Below are 18,055 nucleotides of genomic sequence, written 5' to 3' on the forward strand. Positions count from 1 at the left end.
ACTGTGGATCCGAGGAATAGTAATAAGTGTGCCTCTTGGCATAGGCACACTTAATAATATAAGTTTGCATATGGTAGAATACTGCATGTTGACCTTTTGATGTCTTAGCCTGTTGTTCACTACAAGACTTTGTGTGCATTCCAGAGTGCTCTGGCATTCACACCCACATCCTGGGAGCATGGGAGAGGTCGTACCTTCTCTTATTGTTTTGTGGTAGGATAAACGTAGCTATGTCAGTTCTAGTCTAAGTGCCTTTTGTTTAGATTAACCTGTGGACTTCCAGACCAGCAGGTTTAGGGAAGTCTTTATGGGGTCACACTCTGACCCCCCCCCCCCCCCCCCCACACACACACACACACACACGTGCATATACATTCCAGTGTAAGGAATAAACACACCTACGGATGTATAAATAAAGACCAGGGCAGTGGCAAAGCGCGAGTCCCTGAACTCTCACTCCCGTGCGAGCACTCTGTGGCTGCCCTTGCTGCAAGTAAGTAAGAGAAGGGAGCTAACAAGCTAACTTCTACGTGTGTCAGCCTGGATTGCTGCCATGTTTTACATGTATTAATTTTTGTTTAACATTTTTAACTATTTCACATGACTAATTCACTGTTAATTCACCAAGTTAGAGTATTTCCAGGGAATGTCATTTTTGGAAGACTTGTAGGAGTAGTGTTTGGTTGACTAGTAGGTGTTGGTTCAAGTGTAGCAGTTTGTGGACTAATAGGAGGCGTTGTTACAGATGATCTGATTAATAACTTGGTAAAATAAATCAAGCTAAACTATCAGAAATAAAATTTACATCAATTCAGTAAATCGCCTGAAACAAATGAGGACAAATTAGTAAAGACTCCAATCAGTGTTTGCAACAGTGACACTTCAAAGATCAGTCATACTTGCACAGCACTCTGAAAATAAATAAATACCATGAGTCCATTTTGGATGTTATGTTATACTTCATTAACAGCTTAAAAATATTATGATGGATTTTGTTTCCAGATAAATATCAGTGTGATAGTGTTATTAGGTCAGCTCTTCACACTATTATTAGTTTTACAACATTTCAAGATTTGTAATTGTTCCATTCCTCGAAAAGCAAGGTTACGAAACCAGTAATTATATTAACAATAATTCCCACTTTACTAGGACAATGATTTACTGGGTGACGAGTACTATGTTTATTTATGTTGAATACAGTAGTACTCCAAATATAAACAAAAAAGATTGTAAAATCAATAAAACCATAGTGAAATAAAAATAAAAAACAGTTCCAAAGCACCGATTAAAAGTACTGATAAATGAAAAGAATGACAGAATCAAATAAATTCAGATATATAACCTTGCACTTAACATTATATTTTTTACTGTACTTATTTAATTTGATTACATTGGTTGGAACAAAACTTAAAGAAACTTGAAAAAAGTTATTTGTGCAGAGTCAGATGACATTCATGTTGTAACAGTAGAGGGCGCTACCGTTGCATCAATCCAGAGTCAGGTACATCTTCAATCTAGAAGGAAATTTGAAACAGCGCGTTCGTAGAATTTTTTTTTTTTTACATTTGAGATAATCCTCAGATTGATATGTTAGATATTTAGTGATTGTATGATGTGACTCATTTCTGGACCATTTCATAGAATAAGTTGTGCTTTGTGTGGTGTTAGCATATTTTGTGAATTATTTGTATGCTCCTACAGAGGTTGCCATAACCATTTTGTGTGTGCTCATAGTTTTCTGTAGCTCAATCACTGGACATCAACACTGCTACTTTTAGCAATACCCGTTGTACTATTAGTACTTAGTGGTAAAGAGCAGTTATTGATGCTATGGTAGAAAATCTGATTATAGAAGAACTTACCTCTGATTTTATCCAGTTTCATCTGAGATAAGAGACAAAAACTCAACATCAGAATGATCATCAAAGGGGTTGATTTAGTTTCATTTTAAAAGTTAATAATAGCAATAATAATTTTATGGGCCTAACATGTTTAAAAAATACACAAAATGTCACATTTCGGCAAAAAAAGATCTAAATATGCAGACACATACTTACATGGAAGGGAAGGCAAGAATAAGAGTTGAAAGGAAAGATCCCATGACCAGGACAACTAAAACAAGTAGAAAATGATTAAAGAACTTCTGACCAACCAAATAGACTTTTCATTTAAAAACACATAAAGATTAACGGGCGACTGTGGCTCAGGGGGTTGGGAATCGCATCTGTAACCGGAAGGTCGCCCGTTTGATCCCTGGGCTCTCTGTCCTGGTCGTTGTGTCCCTGGGCAAGACACTTTACCCTACTTGCCTACTGGTGTTGGCCAGAGGGGCCGATGGCACGATATGGCAGCCTCGCTTCTGTCAGTCTGCCCCAGTCTGTGGCTACAACTGTAGCTGCCTCCACCAGTGTGTGAGAGTGAATGAATAGTGGTGTTGTAAAGCGCTTTGGGTGCCTTGAAAAGCGCTATATAAATCCAATCCATTATTAGTCGACCTGATTGGCTGACAAATGCTGTCACAAATTTTAAGAGCTATATTTATGTCACCTCTGGATTTATGGCAATTAAATATAAAATAAGGTCTGAGCATCATTTCTGCCTCCAAGAAAGGAGATAAATATGAAGAGAAATTCATTGCGGTTAGTTGTTCATTTTTAGCTTTTCATTTCTAATTAATGAATTTTGCAACAATGTCAAAAATTATTTACAAATACACAGGTTTAGCAACTTTATTTATTTGTTAACATTTACTTCCTGTCATTGTTACTTACAAGCTGAAGCACTGGCTGGGACACCATTTCCAACAGTCACGCTGACACATCGAAGGTCTGAGTGATACTTGGTTTCACTACGGAAATAAATCAGAACAGTGATTCCATTATTTCCATGAGATTATATTATATTTTAAGATCGTCTTTTCTGTTAATGACACAAAGTATATGTACAAGTAATATGGGTGTGTTTGATTAACAGTTCTAGATGACAAACCAATAACTTTTTGGTTGGTCATTGGAAGCAGAGGAAGGGGTTTTGGCTCTTTGGGGGGATTTAATTTTCTTGCCATGACTCCTTCTGGGCCTGGGGTCTAAATAATTTTCTAATAAAGTCAGATTTAAACATTCACCAATATAGTTTATGGCTGCAAAATTGCAAATGGACTGATTCTTCTTTAGTGCTTTTCTGCTTTATGCAGCACGCCTCATTCACCCATTCAAACAAGCTCTTTTGTCTATGCTTAAGTGCTTTCTGCCAAATACTCATGCTCTAAGGGATGAATTTGTAAAAAGGTACTGACTTGGAAAGTGCCTGGACAACAAAGCAGAAGGGGAGGGTGTCATTGTCTTGTGATTTAGACGGCGTCCATCTCAGGGTGAAATTTCCTGGTCCAGTTTTATTCTGAATTGCATCATATGGTCCGCTGAACAGTAGCTCAGAGATCCTTCAACGAAGAGAGAAACAAAAAATGAATCAACTTAATTCTCATAGCTTCTTCAACAACATACAAAGCAAAGTGTTTGTCTGTGAATGAGCATCACTTTGAATGGAGACTTCACCTGACTCACTTCTGTTTGGTTTTAAGGGTTTGAGTTAATAAGCCAAATTTTACTTAAACATAATTTCACGAGTTTTTATTTACTCATGTTGCATCAAAGCAAAATAGCCTTAAAACAGATTTGACTTCTCTTTGGGTTAAATATGTGTTGAACCTACTCTTTATATCTCATACAGCCTTGTATACATCTGACTGTGTTACGCTCTTACGTGTCTTGTTAAACCTGTTTTGTGTGCCAGTGCAGGACTGATGCACAGATTAAACAGAACGCAACGGATAAAATCTTGATTTAATCAATGAACAGAAACATGACAGGAATCGACTGATGTGTGAATGTATTTCTTGTCTAACCTGAAAACAGTTCTGTGGGACATAGTTAACCTTACTTTACAATGTCAAGAATGTCAAATGTGTTTTTCTTTGACTTACGTGGAGTTTTGTGCCTCTGCACTGATGTTGATTTCCAGAGTCTTATTAACAGGCGTGTAGAGCCGAGCTCTGTTGTTTGGGGTTGGAGGCAAGAATTTGGGCAAAAAGTCTCCCTCTGTGCAGGATAAGACAGGAGGATCCACTGAAAGATGACAGAAAACCAATGAGTTTCTTTCGGGGTGGAATTCATAGTTCGAAGTTAGAACAGTATTTCTAAGTTTAGATCAGATCTTTACAGGTTCAACTCCATCTATTAAAATATGGACTTGTACCTATCAGAACAAACTGGATCGGTATTTTGCTGAGAGCATCGTTAGGTGTTTGTGTTGTTTTTGTGCCATTGACTCCAGTCATGGTGATGTTCTTCATGGGAAAGTCCTCCATCAGCAGCTGTACTCCATAGTTGCCCACATTACTGTCAGCAGTGGGGGCGAACGACAGAGTACAAGTGGACTGCATGAGGAATAAAAAAGGAAAAGAGATCAAATGAGCAAATGTTTATTATTACAACTATCCTTCTGTCTCATTAAACATTAGATTAACAGTCATGCTCACTGATGAGAGGCTGAGGACAGATGGTGGCTCACAGCCGTTACACTCCGAGAGTGAGGAGTTTCCATATCTGCATTTAACCTGATCCCCATCAGGGTCAAACATCAACAGGCTGAAATCTCTCCGACAGTTTGAAGGAACTCTGAGAAAGAATTACAAATACAATCTTCATTTTCCAGGATTCACTTTAGTGTGAAGTTAATGTGCAGCTCCATGCATTCACTCTTAAAATCTGAAAAATACAGCCACAGCCTGATCACTGGAACTGAAATATTTTTGGTTAAAAACCACACAAGGTAATTTTAAACATAGCAATATTCAGTTCACTGTCTCAAAATAAAACTTTAAATTGTATAGTTTATACATTAAGTGAGATTTAATTTAAAGCATCACTAAACTACTTAAATATTACAGCAAACATGGAGGAACTGTCACGGACCCGGCTCTGGAGGACTGGGGGTCCGTGAGCAGTTTTGACAGTTGTTGTTATTATTATTATTATTATCATTATTATTTTGTGATGTGTGTGTCTTTCTGCACAATGCTGTGTTAGTCTGTGTTCCACTCGTTATATGTATAGGCAGGGTGTGGGTGTGTACATGTGTGGCTGGAGGATGGAGAACAGCCACATGCAGGCCTGATGGGTGTGGCCCGGCAGGAGGACTGGCTACACCTGAAGTTCCTGCCACACACCTGTTGGTGATCAGGGCTCGTCGGGGGAGCTACTTAGGAGAGTGTTGGAGCTCCAGGTGGAAGAGTGGACCAGAACAGCAGCACGCACAGGGTGTGCGAGCACACAACAGCGGGGACCACGAGCACAGACGTCGGAGGGGAGCACACACACACGGGATTTAAGGGAGCAACGGGGAGTTATTGTGTTTACAGCCTTCACTGTAAATAAAGTGCGCTGTTTGCATCGCAGAACCATGCGTTTTGGGTCCTCGTTCCCCCATATTCCCACAGTCTGCCAGCCAGACCGTGACAGAATGATCCCGCCAACAACCATGGACCCAGCAAACTCAGGAGTTGCCACGGAGGAGGGATCGCTCACGCAGCTATGGGATTACTGCCGGAGCGTAATACAGGCTGTAGACCCACCCAAGAGACATATACAGGTAGTGTTCTTTGACAATTATCTCTCATTGACTACCTTCACTGCGAACTTTTTGGACATTAAGAAACTTAAGCAATTGGTCACTAGTTTAAGGGAGAGCTCAAGTTTTGAATTATTTGGCTTGGGTGGTCTGAGCAAGGAAAGTTCGGCTGCTCTCCTAGAGGCTTGGTTTTTCACGAATTGGCAGAGGGCTTTCCCGTCGATGCTTGCGGCACAATTGTTTGACATCCCTTCTCCATTACAGAAGGGAGGTCGCCTTCGCCATCATCACCCCATTACACCTCAACCCACTCCTGCGGTTTCAGCACGGTCAGCTGGCGACGGTCTGACAGCACTCATTACCGCAGTGAGTATACCAGACTCAATTGTTTCAATAAATCCTGTCATCGAAAATCAAAACACAGATGAACAGCAGAGGACGATTTCCATGCACACGACCCCACCTTCACGGAGGAGAAGGCGTCCTCGCAAGCAGCGTTCAGCCACGTCTACACTCACTCCTGTGCTTGTTGAAGACTCAGGACTAGCTGCTCTGGACGCCACAGTGAGTAAAATGGACTCTGCCGGTGTTGTAAATTCCCTCCCTGTGAACATGGAAATAGAGACTATAGCCGCTACGGCAATTAACAATGGAGAAACTGTAGAAGGTCTTTGGACCACTGACAGACGAATGTGGTCTGAGTGCTAATTCTGGGGAAGAATTTTGCATAGACAGCCCTGAAGTCATTAGCTCAGAGTCGGTGGGGTCAGAAACTGTTTGCTTTACCTCCAAAAACTCTGAAAATGTTCACTTTGAGACTGTGAGCCTGGAGCTAGGGAGCTCAGAGCATGCAGACCCAGATGACGTTTTGGCCCAGTCTGGCCACATGGAGACGGAGGTTCTCCCCAGGGCTTCCCCAGAGGCCGAACTGGAGGCCTCAGCTGCCTCTGGACCCCTGGTATTTGTTGAGCCAGCTGTAACATTTTCATCCTCTCCACCCTTCATGATAGCCATATCACCCTCAACTCAGTCTGCTGCCTAGCTAGTCACTCAGCTGTCATCTGTTCCACCTTCCACACCCACTACTCTACCATCATCTCCACCACCTGCAGCCGTTGTACCACCATCTTCGCCTCCGGATCAACCATCTGTTGTTGCGCCGTGGCAGGAGGGGCTCAGCGAGCCGGAGCGGGTGCTCGGCGAGCGGGAGAGCAGCTTGGAGAGCCAGAGGGACCAGCAGCACGTCCGCGACCAGCAGCACGGCCAGCACATCGTAGATTGTGTGTTGTGCTACATTGTCGTCCGCCACAGCTGCCACGCCGCCGCCACCGGACCCGTGGAAGCCCGCTGCAGCTGCCACGCCGCCGCCACCGGACCCATGGCCACCCGCCGGACCCATTTTGCCATGGCTGCCGGACCCATAGCCGCAATGCCGCCGCCACCGGGACCGTTTCGCCGCAGCTGCCAGACCCATAGCCGCCCGCCGGAGCTGCATTGCCGCCACCACTGGACGTGTGGCAGGCCGCCAGAGCTCCAGCGCTGTAACCATTGGACGCTTGGTAGGCCCCCAGAGATGCAGCACCGCCGCCACTGGATTAGTGGCAGGCCCCCGAACCGCTTCGTTGCTGCTGCCGGACCCATGGCCGTCCGCCGGAGATCCAGTGTTCCCGTTGATGGACTAGAGGTAGGTCTCCTGAACTGTTTTCGGCCTCTGCCTACCCACAGCAGGTCTCGCCTGTTTTGCCACCCACCGGGTCGGCCGCCAGAACTATGTTTGCTGCCATTAGGGCGGGAGAGCTCGGCGAGCGGGAGGAGCGCACATCACCAACTGCGGGGCTCAGCGAGCAGGACGTGCCTGCGCCGCAGCTTGGAGAGCCAGAGGGACCAGCAGCACGTCCGCGGTGGCCCTGCAGGAGGACTGGCCACACCTGAAGTTCCTGCCACACACCTGTTGGTGATCAGGGCTCGTCGGGGGAGCTACTTAGGAGAGTGTTGGAGCTCCCACCGGCGCGGGATCATTGAGTTGTCTACCCAAGTTAGTGTCATGGTCGGACGGTCCTTCCCGGAGCGACCTGTCTGTGTGTGTATGTGTGTGCTTCTCTCTCTCTCCTCCTCCACCCAGTGGCTGACACACCTGCACCTAATTTGCCATCCAGCTGTCACTGATCATCCTCGTTGTGGACTGAGGTACTTAACTATGTGTCTGGATGGCAGTCGACGCTGGATTGTACTGGAGGCTCGGTAGTAAAGAGTGTTTTCTTACTTTTAACATAGCCTTAGCCGGCTACCCTTCTCACCTGTAGCTGTCGTCACTTGTTTATAGGAGGAAGTGATACGGAGCAGAAGGTTGGAGAGAAGGAGTCCGCTGGATTAAGCCCTCGGAGGAGAAACACACTCAGATAATCACTTGGGAGACTCACCTGCACACCACTGGGAATTTGGAGATGATCACCGTTGGATTTTTGTACTTCGCTTTGTGACTGTTTTGAGCACTGTAAATAAACGCACGTCTGTATTTCCCCCATTACCCGTGACAGAACAATCCAGCCAGCTATGGATTCAGCGGACTCAACCCCCGTCCAGCGCGAGCTCGCGCTTCAAGCTGAACGGTTGGAGCGGCATGAACAGATGCTGCAGCATGTTGCCAAGGAGCAGTCCGCGCTACTACAGGTGGTATCTGAACTGAAAGGTATGTTGCTTGCTACACCTAGGGCACCCATTCAACCACCAGAGCCCAGTACACCACCACAACCACCAGTGGAGCTTCTAAATATAGCGGCGGCCTGTCCCCTTCCCCCATCTCCGCCTCCGCCTCAGCGAGAACACACGTTCCCTATACCTGAAAAATTCAGTGGAGAGTTGGACAAGAGCCGGGGGTTTTTGGCTCAATGCTCTCTGATTTTTAGGCAGCAGACTCGAGCTTATGCCTCTGATATCGCCAAGATCACCCTCATGGTGGAGCTCATGACTGGACGAGCGCTACTCTGGGCTCAAGCAGTCCTGAGCGCCCAATCCTCCATCTCATATAGTGATTTTTTGAGCAAATTTCGGTGTGTGTTTGATAAAGGCTCTAACCCTGACAGTGCTGCTCATCGCATGTTTACTTTAAAGCAGGGCTGGCGAAGCGTGGCAGACTTCTCCATGGACTTTTGGATCCTGGCCGAGGAGACGGGTTGGGAGGAAAAGGCGCTCCGAGGAGCATTCCTAAACAGCTTAAACGAGAATGTCAAACGTGAGTTGGCCACTAAAGAGCTTCCTAAATCGTTAAGTGCCCTGGTTAACATGTGTATCAGTCTAGACGACCATATGCGGGAGTTTGGCAGGCGGACTGGAGATGGGCGACGGTCAGTAGGGGTCGTAGGAGTTTCGACTGGACTCCCCTCTCTCGAGTGGAGAGAGGAGGGAACGGACTCACCTGCTGACGAGGAGCAACCCATGCAGCTCGGACGGACTAAATTCACCCGGAGCAGAAGACAACTGGTGGGTGAGTGTTTTGTGTGCGGGAAGAAGGGGCATTTCGCGGACTCCTGTCCCTCACGGCTAAAAGACTCAGCCCGTCAGTAAAGGTGGGGATACTGACGGGTGCGCCGGTGAATACATTCCTCCACCTCAGCTGCCCTGCTAAATTATGGTTTCTTTCCCGCACCCATTCTTGTGATGCACTAATAGACTCAGGAGCTGAACAAAGTTTTTTGGATGAGGCTTTGGCCCACAAGATGGGTTTGCCTGTTGTTCCTCTCCCGGAAACACTCCAGGTGTCAGCGCTTAATGGCAGGCCTTTAGCCGCTGTCACTCACCGCACTCAAGAAATCACACTCACTCTCTCCGGCAACCACACTGAACAGATGTTCCTGTTTCTCTTCAAGGCACCTGACACACCCTTAGTTTTGGGATTCCCCTGGCTCCAGCGACACAATCCACAGATTGATTGGGCCAAGGGATGTATCGTAGGGTGGAGCACCCGTTGCCATGAGCAGTGTTTACGCTCTGCTGTGCCGGGTTGCATGTCAGACGATCTTGCGGGGCCGCCCTCTCGCCTCGACTTGTCAACCGTGCCAGCCGAATATCATGATCTAGGTCGAGTCTTTAGCAAAGACGGGGCCCAATCGCTGCCCCCCCATCGTCCGTACGACTGCGGGATTGATTTGCTCTCAGGCGCCCCCTTGCCCACTAGCCGACTCTACAGTATCTCGAAACCTGAGCGCGAGTCTATGGAGTGCTACATCACAGACTCCCTGGCAGCAGGCATCATCCGTCCCTCCACCTCTCCCTTGGGTGCAGGCTTCTTTTTTGTTAAAAAGAAAGATGCGTCCCTACGCCCCTGCATTGACTATCGGGGACTGAACAAGATCACTATCAAAAACAAATATCCTCTACCTCTGCTCACCTCAGCATTTGAACTCCTTCAAGGAGCCACCCATTTCACCAAACTTGATCTCCGCAATGCTTATCACCTGGTCCGCATCCGCGAGGGGGACGAGTGGAAGACTGCCTTCAACACCCATCTGGGCCACTTCGAGTACCTGGTAATGCCGTTCGGACTCACTAACGCCCCTGCCATTTTCCAAGCCCTGGTAAATGACGTCCTACGAGATTTTTTAAACCACTTCGTGTTCGTCTACCTTGATGACATTCTGATTTTCTCCAGGTCCGGAGCTGAGCATGTTAAGCATGTGAGACTGGTGTTGCACCGCCTGCTGGAGAATCGGCTGTTTTGTAAAGCGGAGAAATGTGAGTTTCATGCCTCAACTGTCTCTTTTCTGGGTTTCATCATTGAACAGGGCCGGTTGCGAGCAGACCCGGCTAAGGTCAAAGCTGTGTTGGAGTGGCCTGTGCCCGGCACTCGGAAGAAGTTGCAAAGTTTTCTGGGATTCAGCAACTTCTACAGACGCTTCATCCGGGACTTCGGTAAGGTGGCATTGCCTCTTACCCAACTCACGTCGCCCAAACAGCCGTACCAGTGGTCTCCAGCGGCTCAGCAAGCATTCGACCGTCTCAAGAGCTTGTTTGCCTCGGCCCCCATCCTGGCCCAGGCTGACCTCGCCCTGCCGTTTGTGGTGGAGGTGGACGCTTCTGATTCTGGAGTTGGGGCGGTTCTCTCTCAGCGCAAGGCAGGTAAATTACACCCCTGTGCCTTTTTCTCCCGTCGGCTCACTCAGGCTGAAAGGAATTATGACGTGGGCGACCGGGAGCTTCTTGCCATCAAGTTGGCGCTGGAGGAGTGGCGGCACTGGTTGGAGGGGAGCGAACATCCTGTTATCGTGTGGACGGACCACAAGAACCTCGCCTACCTCCAAGCGGCTAAGCGCCTGAATGCCCGACAGGCCAGGTGGGCACTGTTTTTTGCACGGTTTAACCTAACCATCACCTACAGGCCCGGGTCCCGGAATACGAAGCCAGACGCCTTGTCGCGCCAGTTCGCGCCAGACACGGACCCTGAGGAGAAGGAGAAACCCATTCTGCCAGCCTCATGCATCGTGGGGACCCTCACCTGGGAGATAGAAAGGGTGGTCCAAGATGCTCAGCGACAAGAACCCGACCCCGGCACCGGTCCAGCAGGTAGATTGTACGTTCCCTCAGCGGTCAGGGGTAAGGTCATCCACTGGGCACACACCGCACGGTTTACCTGCCATCCGGGCAGGAACCGAACTGTCACCTTCTTACAAAGGCTGTTTTGGTGGCCCTCTCTCTCTCAGGACGTCCGGGAGTATGTGGCCGCATGTCCTGTGTGCGCCCGAAATAAGACGTCCAACTCCCCTCCATCGGGACTCCTCAGACCACTGCCTGTCCCCAGCCGGCCGTGGTCGCACGTCGCTCTGGACTTCATCACTGGCCTCCCTCCGTCCTCTGGTAAAACTGTTATACTCACCATCGTTGACCGTTTTTCTAAGGCTGCCCATTTTGTTGCCCTTACCAAACTTCCCACCGCTCTAGAGACTGCCCAGCTCTTGACCCAACATGTTTTCCGCCTTCACGGCATTCCTCTGGACATTGTTTCTGACCGTGGGCCCCAGTTCACCTCGCGGGTATGGAAGATGTTTTGTACCGAGCTGGGGGTCCAGGTCAGCCTGTCCTCTGGGTTCCACCCGCAGACTAATGGGCAGACTGAGCGAGCGAACCAGGAGCTGGAGGCCATGCTGCGCTGCGTCGTTTCCTCCAACCAGTCGTCATGGAGTGAGCAGTTGGCATGGGCCGAATACGCCCATAACTCTAGCACGTCGGCCGCTACGGGTGTCTCTCCCTTCGAGGCGTCCCTGGGGTATCAACCCCCGCTCCTCTGCATCACGGAGGGAGAGGTGGCCGTGCCTTCCGTGCAACATCACATGAGGCGCTGTCGACGGATCTGGCGGGCAACTCGAGCGGCACTGCTGCGTACGAGCGCTCAAAACAAGAGACTGGCTGACCGCCGCCGCGTCCCTACACCGGCCTATCAGGTGGGCCAGCAGGTGTGGCTTTCCTCTAAGAACATCACTCTGCGGACTGAGTCCAAGAAGCTGGCTCCCCGGTTCCTTGGACCCTTTTCTGTGCAAGCCATCCTGAATCCAGTGACTGTCCGACTGGCCCTCCCGCGCGACATGAAGGTACACGACGTGTTTCATGTTTCTCAAATTAGGCCGGTCCGGACCAGCCCGTTGTGCCCGCCTCCCGGGCCCCCGCCACCCGCCCTGGATATCGCTGGCGCTCCGGCGTATTCCATTACTCGTAGGGGCTTCCAGTTTTTGGTGGATTGGGCGGGGTACGGTCCGGAAGAGCGTTCCTGGGTGCCGCGGTCTGCGGTTCTCGACCACGCTATGGTGAGAGAGTTCCGCCGTCGGCACCCTGACAAGTTTCGTGGGTCGCCTGGGGGCTCCCGTTAGAGGGGGGGTACTGTCATGGTCGGACGGTCCTTCCCGGAGCGACCTGTCTGTGTGTGTATGTGTGTGCTTCTCTCTCTCTCCTCCTCCACCCAGTGGCTGACACACCTGCACCTAATTTGCCATCCAGCTGTCACTGATCATCCTCGTTGTGGACTGAGGTACTTAACTATGTGTCTGGATGGCAGTCGACGCTGGATTGTACTGGAGGCTCGGTAGTAAAGAGTGTTTTCTTACTTTTAACATAGCCTTAGCCGGCTACCCTTCTCACCTGTAGCTGTCGTCACTTGTTTATAGGAGGAAGTGATACGGAGCAGAAGGTTGGAGAGAAGGAGTCCGCTGGATTAAGCCCTCGGAGGAGAAACACACTCAGATAATCACTTGGGAGACTCACCTGCACACCACTGGGAATTTGGAGATGATCACCGTTGGATTTTTGTACTTCGCTTTGTGACTGTTTTGAGCACTGTAAATAAACGCACTGTTTGCTTCACATCCAGAGCTCCGCGACTGAGTCTGTATTTCCCCCATTACCCGTGACAGTTAGTGTGTGTCAGCGTATGACGGTGTAGTTCATGTATGCCCGCCAGGGTTGGTGTTAATGGCTGTTTTTGTGGTTTCCCCCCCAGGTGGAAGAGTGGACCAGAACAGCAGCATGCACAGGGAGGGGAGCACACACACACAGGATTCAAGGGAGCAATGGGGAGTTATTGTGTTTACAGCCTTCACTGTAAATAAAGTGTGCCGTTTGCATCGCAGAACCATGTGTTTTGGGTCCTCATTCCCCCACGGCACGTCCTGCTCGCTGAGCCCTGCAGTTGGTGATGCGCGCTCCTCCAGCTCACCGAGCTCCCCCACCCTAATGGCAGCAAACATAGTTCTGGCGGCCGACCCGGTGGGTGGCAAAACAGGCGAGACCTGCTGTGGGTAGGCAGAGGCCGAAAACAGAGGAACAGCGCTCTGACTTCGTAGTGTTAAGTGTGCTAAAGCTGTAGCTTACAGGCACTAAAGCACCACCTTCAGTGTTTACAGACTCTAGAGAAATGTGATCAGCTGATGCACCAATAGTCTTAGAGCTACTTTCTTCGGAGCTAACCATGCTTATACTGTCAGAGGAGGGGTTAATAGCCGATGTAAACATAGTTCTGTGCACTGGAGAGGCAGATGAAACAAAGTCTTTTACCTCCGGATCGCTGGAAGCAGCAAACCTAGTGAAAACAGTGGTGGGTGTAGTGCCCCCTGACTCAAGAAAATTTGAATCAGTAAATACGTCAGAATGGACTTTCCCCATGATGGCTCAGAAGTAACGAACTGGGGTCGAGCTATCACAGGAACATTTACAGTCTTGGATTTTACTGCTTTAACATCTAAGGAGGCAGGTTTTAAAGCCCCAGTGGTGAGCGTAACTGCAAACAATCATCATCAGCAGACACACAGGTAAAGGGCACAGAAACAGGTGTCTCTAACTCAGGAAATGATGACTTCAAGTTTTCAGACCTAGGAAACACTAGCGAAGGATAATCTTTCTCAAATATGAGTCCAAACGTAGGAGAAACTGTCTCTGAGTTGACCCTCTGGGCAGTACAACAGTTCATAAGACGTTCGGGTTCGGATTCAACATTTACAGATCGTGAGCCTTTAGAGCATAGGTGTCAAACTCTGGCCCGCGGGCCAAATTTGGCCCGCAGGCTAATTACATTTGGCCCGCGAAGCCATACCAAATTACTATTAGAGCTGGCCTACTGGTATTATACAGCATATATATATTGTTTATTATTAAGCTTTGCTTGTTCCATATTCAGTTTTTCACCAAAACGTGTTTGAGTCCATAAGAAAAGATTCATTCTTATATCTGGAGGAATAAATATATTTCAATAAATATTAATGTTAGCCTGCGACTTTGTTTCAGCAGATCATTCATCCCAACAGCAGTTAGACTCTATAACTCCTCAATCACGATGTCATAAGTCACTGGACACTGTGAACATCCACAGTCACCACTTCATGCATAATGGACCTTCCATGACCTTCCAAGCTATATAGTTTGTCTTCCATATTTCCAACCATATCCATAATCACATACTGTGTATATAGTTATTATCTTACTTTTTTTCATTGATTGTACTTAATTGTACTTTTGTATTTCCTTCATATATCTGTACCTGAGTTGAGGTGACGCAAAAATTTCCCCGTTGTGGGATCAATAAAGTCTTATCTTAAACACAACACAGTACACAGAGATGAGCACAGAGGGAGAGGCAGAGAACAGGGATGAATACACGAGGGATGAGGAGAACACAGAACACAAAGGACGGGAACACGGTACCAGAACAAACACCACAATAAAAGCATGGACACAGGGGGAATCCAAATACCAAACCAAAAATCCAATGAACATAAGGAACAAAATACAAAACCACAGAAAAACTAAGAACACTGGGTCAAAATTATCCAGGACCATGACATCTTCATACTCATACTCATTTTCTGTTTTTCTCTCATTTGGAGCCTGGGGGTACTGTAAGAGAAGCTCTTTAAGGAAAGAGTTATAGGATTACAATTAAAACCTTTAAATGCAAACGTTTTAGTGTGGAAACTATTTTTGGTAAATTATTTTTGTTCATTTAATTAGTTTATTGCCACTTTATTACGGAGGCAGTGGTTGCAATAGCGGTTAAAGTTGACCATGCAGCAAGTTATAGTCTATATTTTTGTCTATATTTTTTGACTTTGCCCTTATACTGTGAACAGTTTTGTCTTCTACGTGGAAACAATATCAGATTTGAAGTTTGCAGTAATGCCACAGTCACTCTTGTCCTGCTACTGCTGTTGCTTTTTTAGCAGAGACACAAACAGTGAGTTGGCTCACCTCACAAATGGGATCACGGTAGACTGGGGTGAGGAGTTTTCTTTGTTGATGTCAGAGCGGTTCCTCAGGTCGAATGTTACTGCAGTTGTCCATGATCCAATGGTATTTTTGATGCCACTCACCCAATTAACACCAGTGACCCTTCAATAGAAAATAGTGTGAGAGTCAGTTTTCAGCGTGTTACACTGTATATAGCAAAACACTACATGGACTAATATATGTGTGTGTGTGTGTGTGTGTGTGTGTGTGTGTGTGTGTGTGTGTGTTTAAGAATGATAACAATATGAATAATAAGTTCATTTTATATATTTTCGAGGTACACTCACCCAAATGAACCAACCACATTAATGGGAGATGGCTGAACAGACCTAAGTTCATTCTGACACCACTCTCCGCTGCCTTCTTGGTCGACCGTGCGTACCAAAGTGCTCACATACCCACAGTTGCTATTTTGGCAATCAAATGAGAAATCGGGAATGCAGTTGAGATTGTTCCCCATTAGGTGAATGGTCAGCTGTGGAGTCACAGTGAATAGGAATTTAGTAAAGAAAACCTACATTTCAAAATATAAACACATTTTAGAAAAAAACCTGTACATACCGAGGAAGAATTATTTACAAACTTCTCTTTTGTATAGAAGTTGATTGCACCAACAAAGCCATTTAAATTGCTAAGCAAGAAATCAATATTCTGCGAGTTGCAGACCGTCAGATGCAGCAGCAGCAACAGCACTGCAGAGAGCGACATGGTCAATCTGTTAGTCTGTCTTCACAAAGACACTTGTACGTCAAATATAGCCTCTCTCTCTGACTCTCCTCCTTTTATCTACTTGCTGTTTCCTGCATCCTGTACAATGTGTAGTAAACTGTTCTGGTATGAGGAAATGTTTCATGCTCATGAGTTTGAGATGGTACCTGATAACTGATAATGAACAGTGAAAGCAAATGTCTCAACCAACTGTCAGTAAATGAGATTAGTTTCTTTTTTTTTTTCTTTTTTCTTTTTTTGTGTCCCGTTTGGATCTTTAGCCATCAGAATTGTTGTCTTAAGGCCAAGAAAGATGCCAAGCGGATTTATTTTACCAAGTGGATCATCATGGTCTTGCCATATTGGTCCATTTGATTGACCTTTATTATAATTATGAATTTATTTTATTTTCAGTTGCTACAAACGGGACAGACATGACTGGGGGATAGGACAGGGAGAGAGAATGAAAGAAAGAGAGGGAGAGAAAGAAAACCAAAGGGGAGAAGAGACGGTGAGAAGGGGGAGAAGAAAGAAAGAAAAACAAACAAAAAAAACAAAACACCTGGGTCACCTGTATGGAGAAAAAAAACAGAAGAGAAAGCAAACAACAAAGAGCAACATAATAAAAAAAACGGCACCATCACAATAAACTAGCTAGCAGTAGATATCAGTAGATACTAAATAATAAACGATATTGTGCAGCACGCAAGATAGACAGCGTACAATGTGCTTTGAGGCAGCAGCCAAGAAAGCTGTAGTCCGCGTCTGTGAATACCCGTGTGTACACCTGTGTGCATACCTGTGTGGATCAGCATGCTTGCATTCCAAAGGTTTCTCCATGTAACGATCTGCTAGGGAGTGTGGGGAGCCACAGCCCCGTCCTCCAGGGTATGAAGCAGGTATGGAGGAGATCAAAACTCCAGACATCCAGAGGCCCCCAGAACACAAGAGACCAAGGAAGACCAACAGAGGGGCAGCCGCGCCACTGTCCCAGTAAGAGCTGAGGAGAGTCCCAGATGAGGGCTCACTCAGCAGCCGCGGAGCACAAGCCAGGGGGAGTTGCAGTGACGCGCCCGTGAGCTCCGCCGGCAGCCAGCCGTGCCTGAGTGACCGAGCCCCAGGCCGAGAGGCCGGGGGCACCCCACCTCCGAAGTGGCCCGAGCGAGCCCCAGGCTCCAGGCCCCGATAAGCGGCCGCCAAGGAGTGAGCCGGTGTGTACCTGGACGCCCACCCCCAGACACAAAGAACCACCAACACACCGACACCTGAGGGAGTCCGCCACTGGCAGGGGAAGTGGTGGGTGGAGATAGGCCTCCAAACCTTGGAGGGCCTGAGATGTCCCCAGAGAGGTGGCGTCTGATACCCAACCTGACATATAGACACAGACATACAGGCACACACAGATACAAACATCCATTCCCACCCTCATGCTCTCATATGCACTTACTCCACACTCAACCAACGTGGAGACAGACATAAAGAGTACACACGATCACACTCCCCAAGCGTACTCTACGAACCGGGTCTAGGTACCCTTGCCCCTGGAGGGGGGAACTGCACCCAGACCCAGGTGGTGTTACCCTTTTCCCAGCGGTGGGGAGAGGCAGACCGCCCCGACTCCGCAGCAGCAGGGAGGCCCCACACTCCAGACCGCAGCTGGACGGCCAACTCCTCCTAGCCCCCCCGCTCCAGCAGGCCGCAGAGAACAGGGGTGAGAGAAGACTCCAAACCTCCCTCCACCCGCTCATTGTAGTGTTGATGCATGTGTGTTCTAAGGTGCAATTAAAACCCAGGAGGGCATGGAGCTACCTGCCAGAGAGCAGCAGGTAAGCGCATAGTCCCTCCTGCTATGAGATTAGTTTCAAAACATAGAAATGTTTTAATTGCTGCTTGAGTCAAATACAATAAAACATTTTAGTTTTTGAATTAATTGTATTTTTTAAACTATTTTATTTTA

General features: G+C 47.6%; 1 protein-coding gene across 2 annotated transcripts; it reads right to left on the bottom strand.

Annotated features, from left to right (window-relative positions):
- Positions 1-965: 965 nt before the first annotated feature.
- LOC146579542 (uncharacterized) lies at positions 966-16,123 on the bottom strand. Of its 2 annotated transcripts, XM_085263309.1 has the most exons (11): positions 15,952-16,123; positions 15,678-15,865; positions 15,352-15,492; positions 4,538-4,676; positions 4,255-4,435; positions 3,983-4,124; positions 3,296-3,439; positions 2,772-2,848; positions 2,058-2,112; positions 1,863-1,884; positions 966-1,514 (listed from the first exon to the last, which is right to left on the bottom strand). In XM_085263309.1, the coding sequence occupies exons 1-10, from the start codon at positions 16,096-16,098 to the stop codon at positions 1,881-1,883; spliced, it is 1,218 nt and encodes a 405-aa protein (XP_085119435.1). In that variant the 5' UTR covers positions 16,099-16,123; the 3' UTR covers positions 966-1,514; positions 1,863-1,880. The 2 variants fall into 2 exon arrangements, with proteins under 2 accessions (XP_085119435.1, XP_085119440.1); XM_085263314.1 differs by lacking the exons at positions 966-1,514; positions 1,863-1,884 and having other exon boundaries at positions 2,054-2,112.
- Positions 16,124-18,055: the final 1,932 nt, after the last annotated feature.

Source organism: Mchenga conophoros, linkage group LG3, assembly GCF_057382185.1.
Source record: "Mchenga conophoros isolate Kocher_MC1m ecotype Shallow Benthic linkage group LG3, M_conophoros_male_GT1.1, whole genome shotgun sequence".
In the NCBI taxonomy this organism is placed as follows: Eukaryota; Metazoa; Chordata; class Actinopteri; order Cichliformes; family Cichlidae; genus Mchenga; species Mchenga conophoros.

What these genes read in the sequence shown, in the direction of transcription:
- LOC146579542 (XM_085263309.1), bottom strand. Translation starts at nt 16,098, where the DNA reads ATGTCGCTCTCTGCAGTGCTGTTGCTGCTGCTGCATCTGACGGTCTGC. An exon ending in ACCGTGATCCCATTTGTGAG is followed by an intron (nt 4,677 to 15,351) that starts GTGAGCCAACTC and finishes ATTCTTTCTCAG; the next exon opens with AGTTCCTTCAAACTGTCGGA. An exon ending in CCCAGCCAGTGCTTCAGCTT is followed by an intron (nt 2,113 to 2,771) that starts GTAAGTAACAAT and finishes TACTTGTTTTAG; the next exon opens with TTGTCCTGGTCATGGGATCT.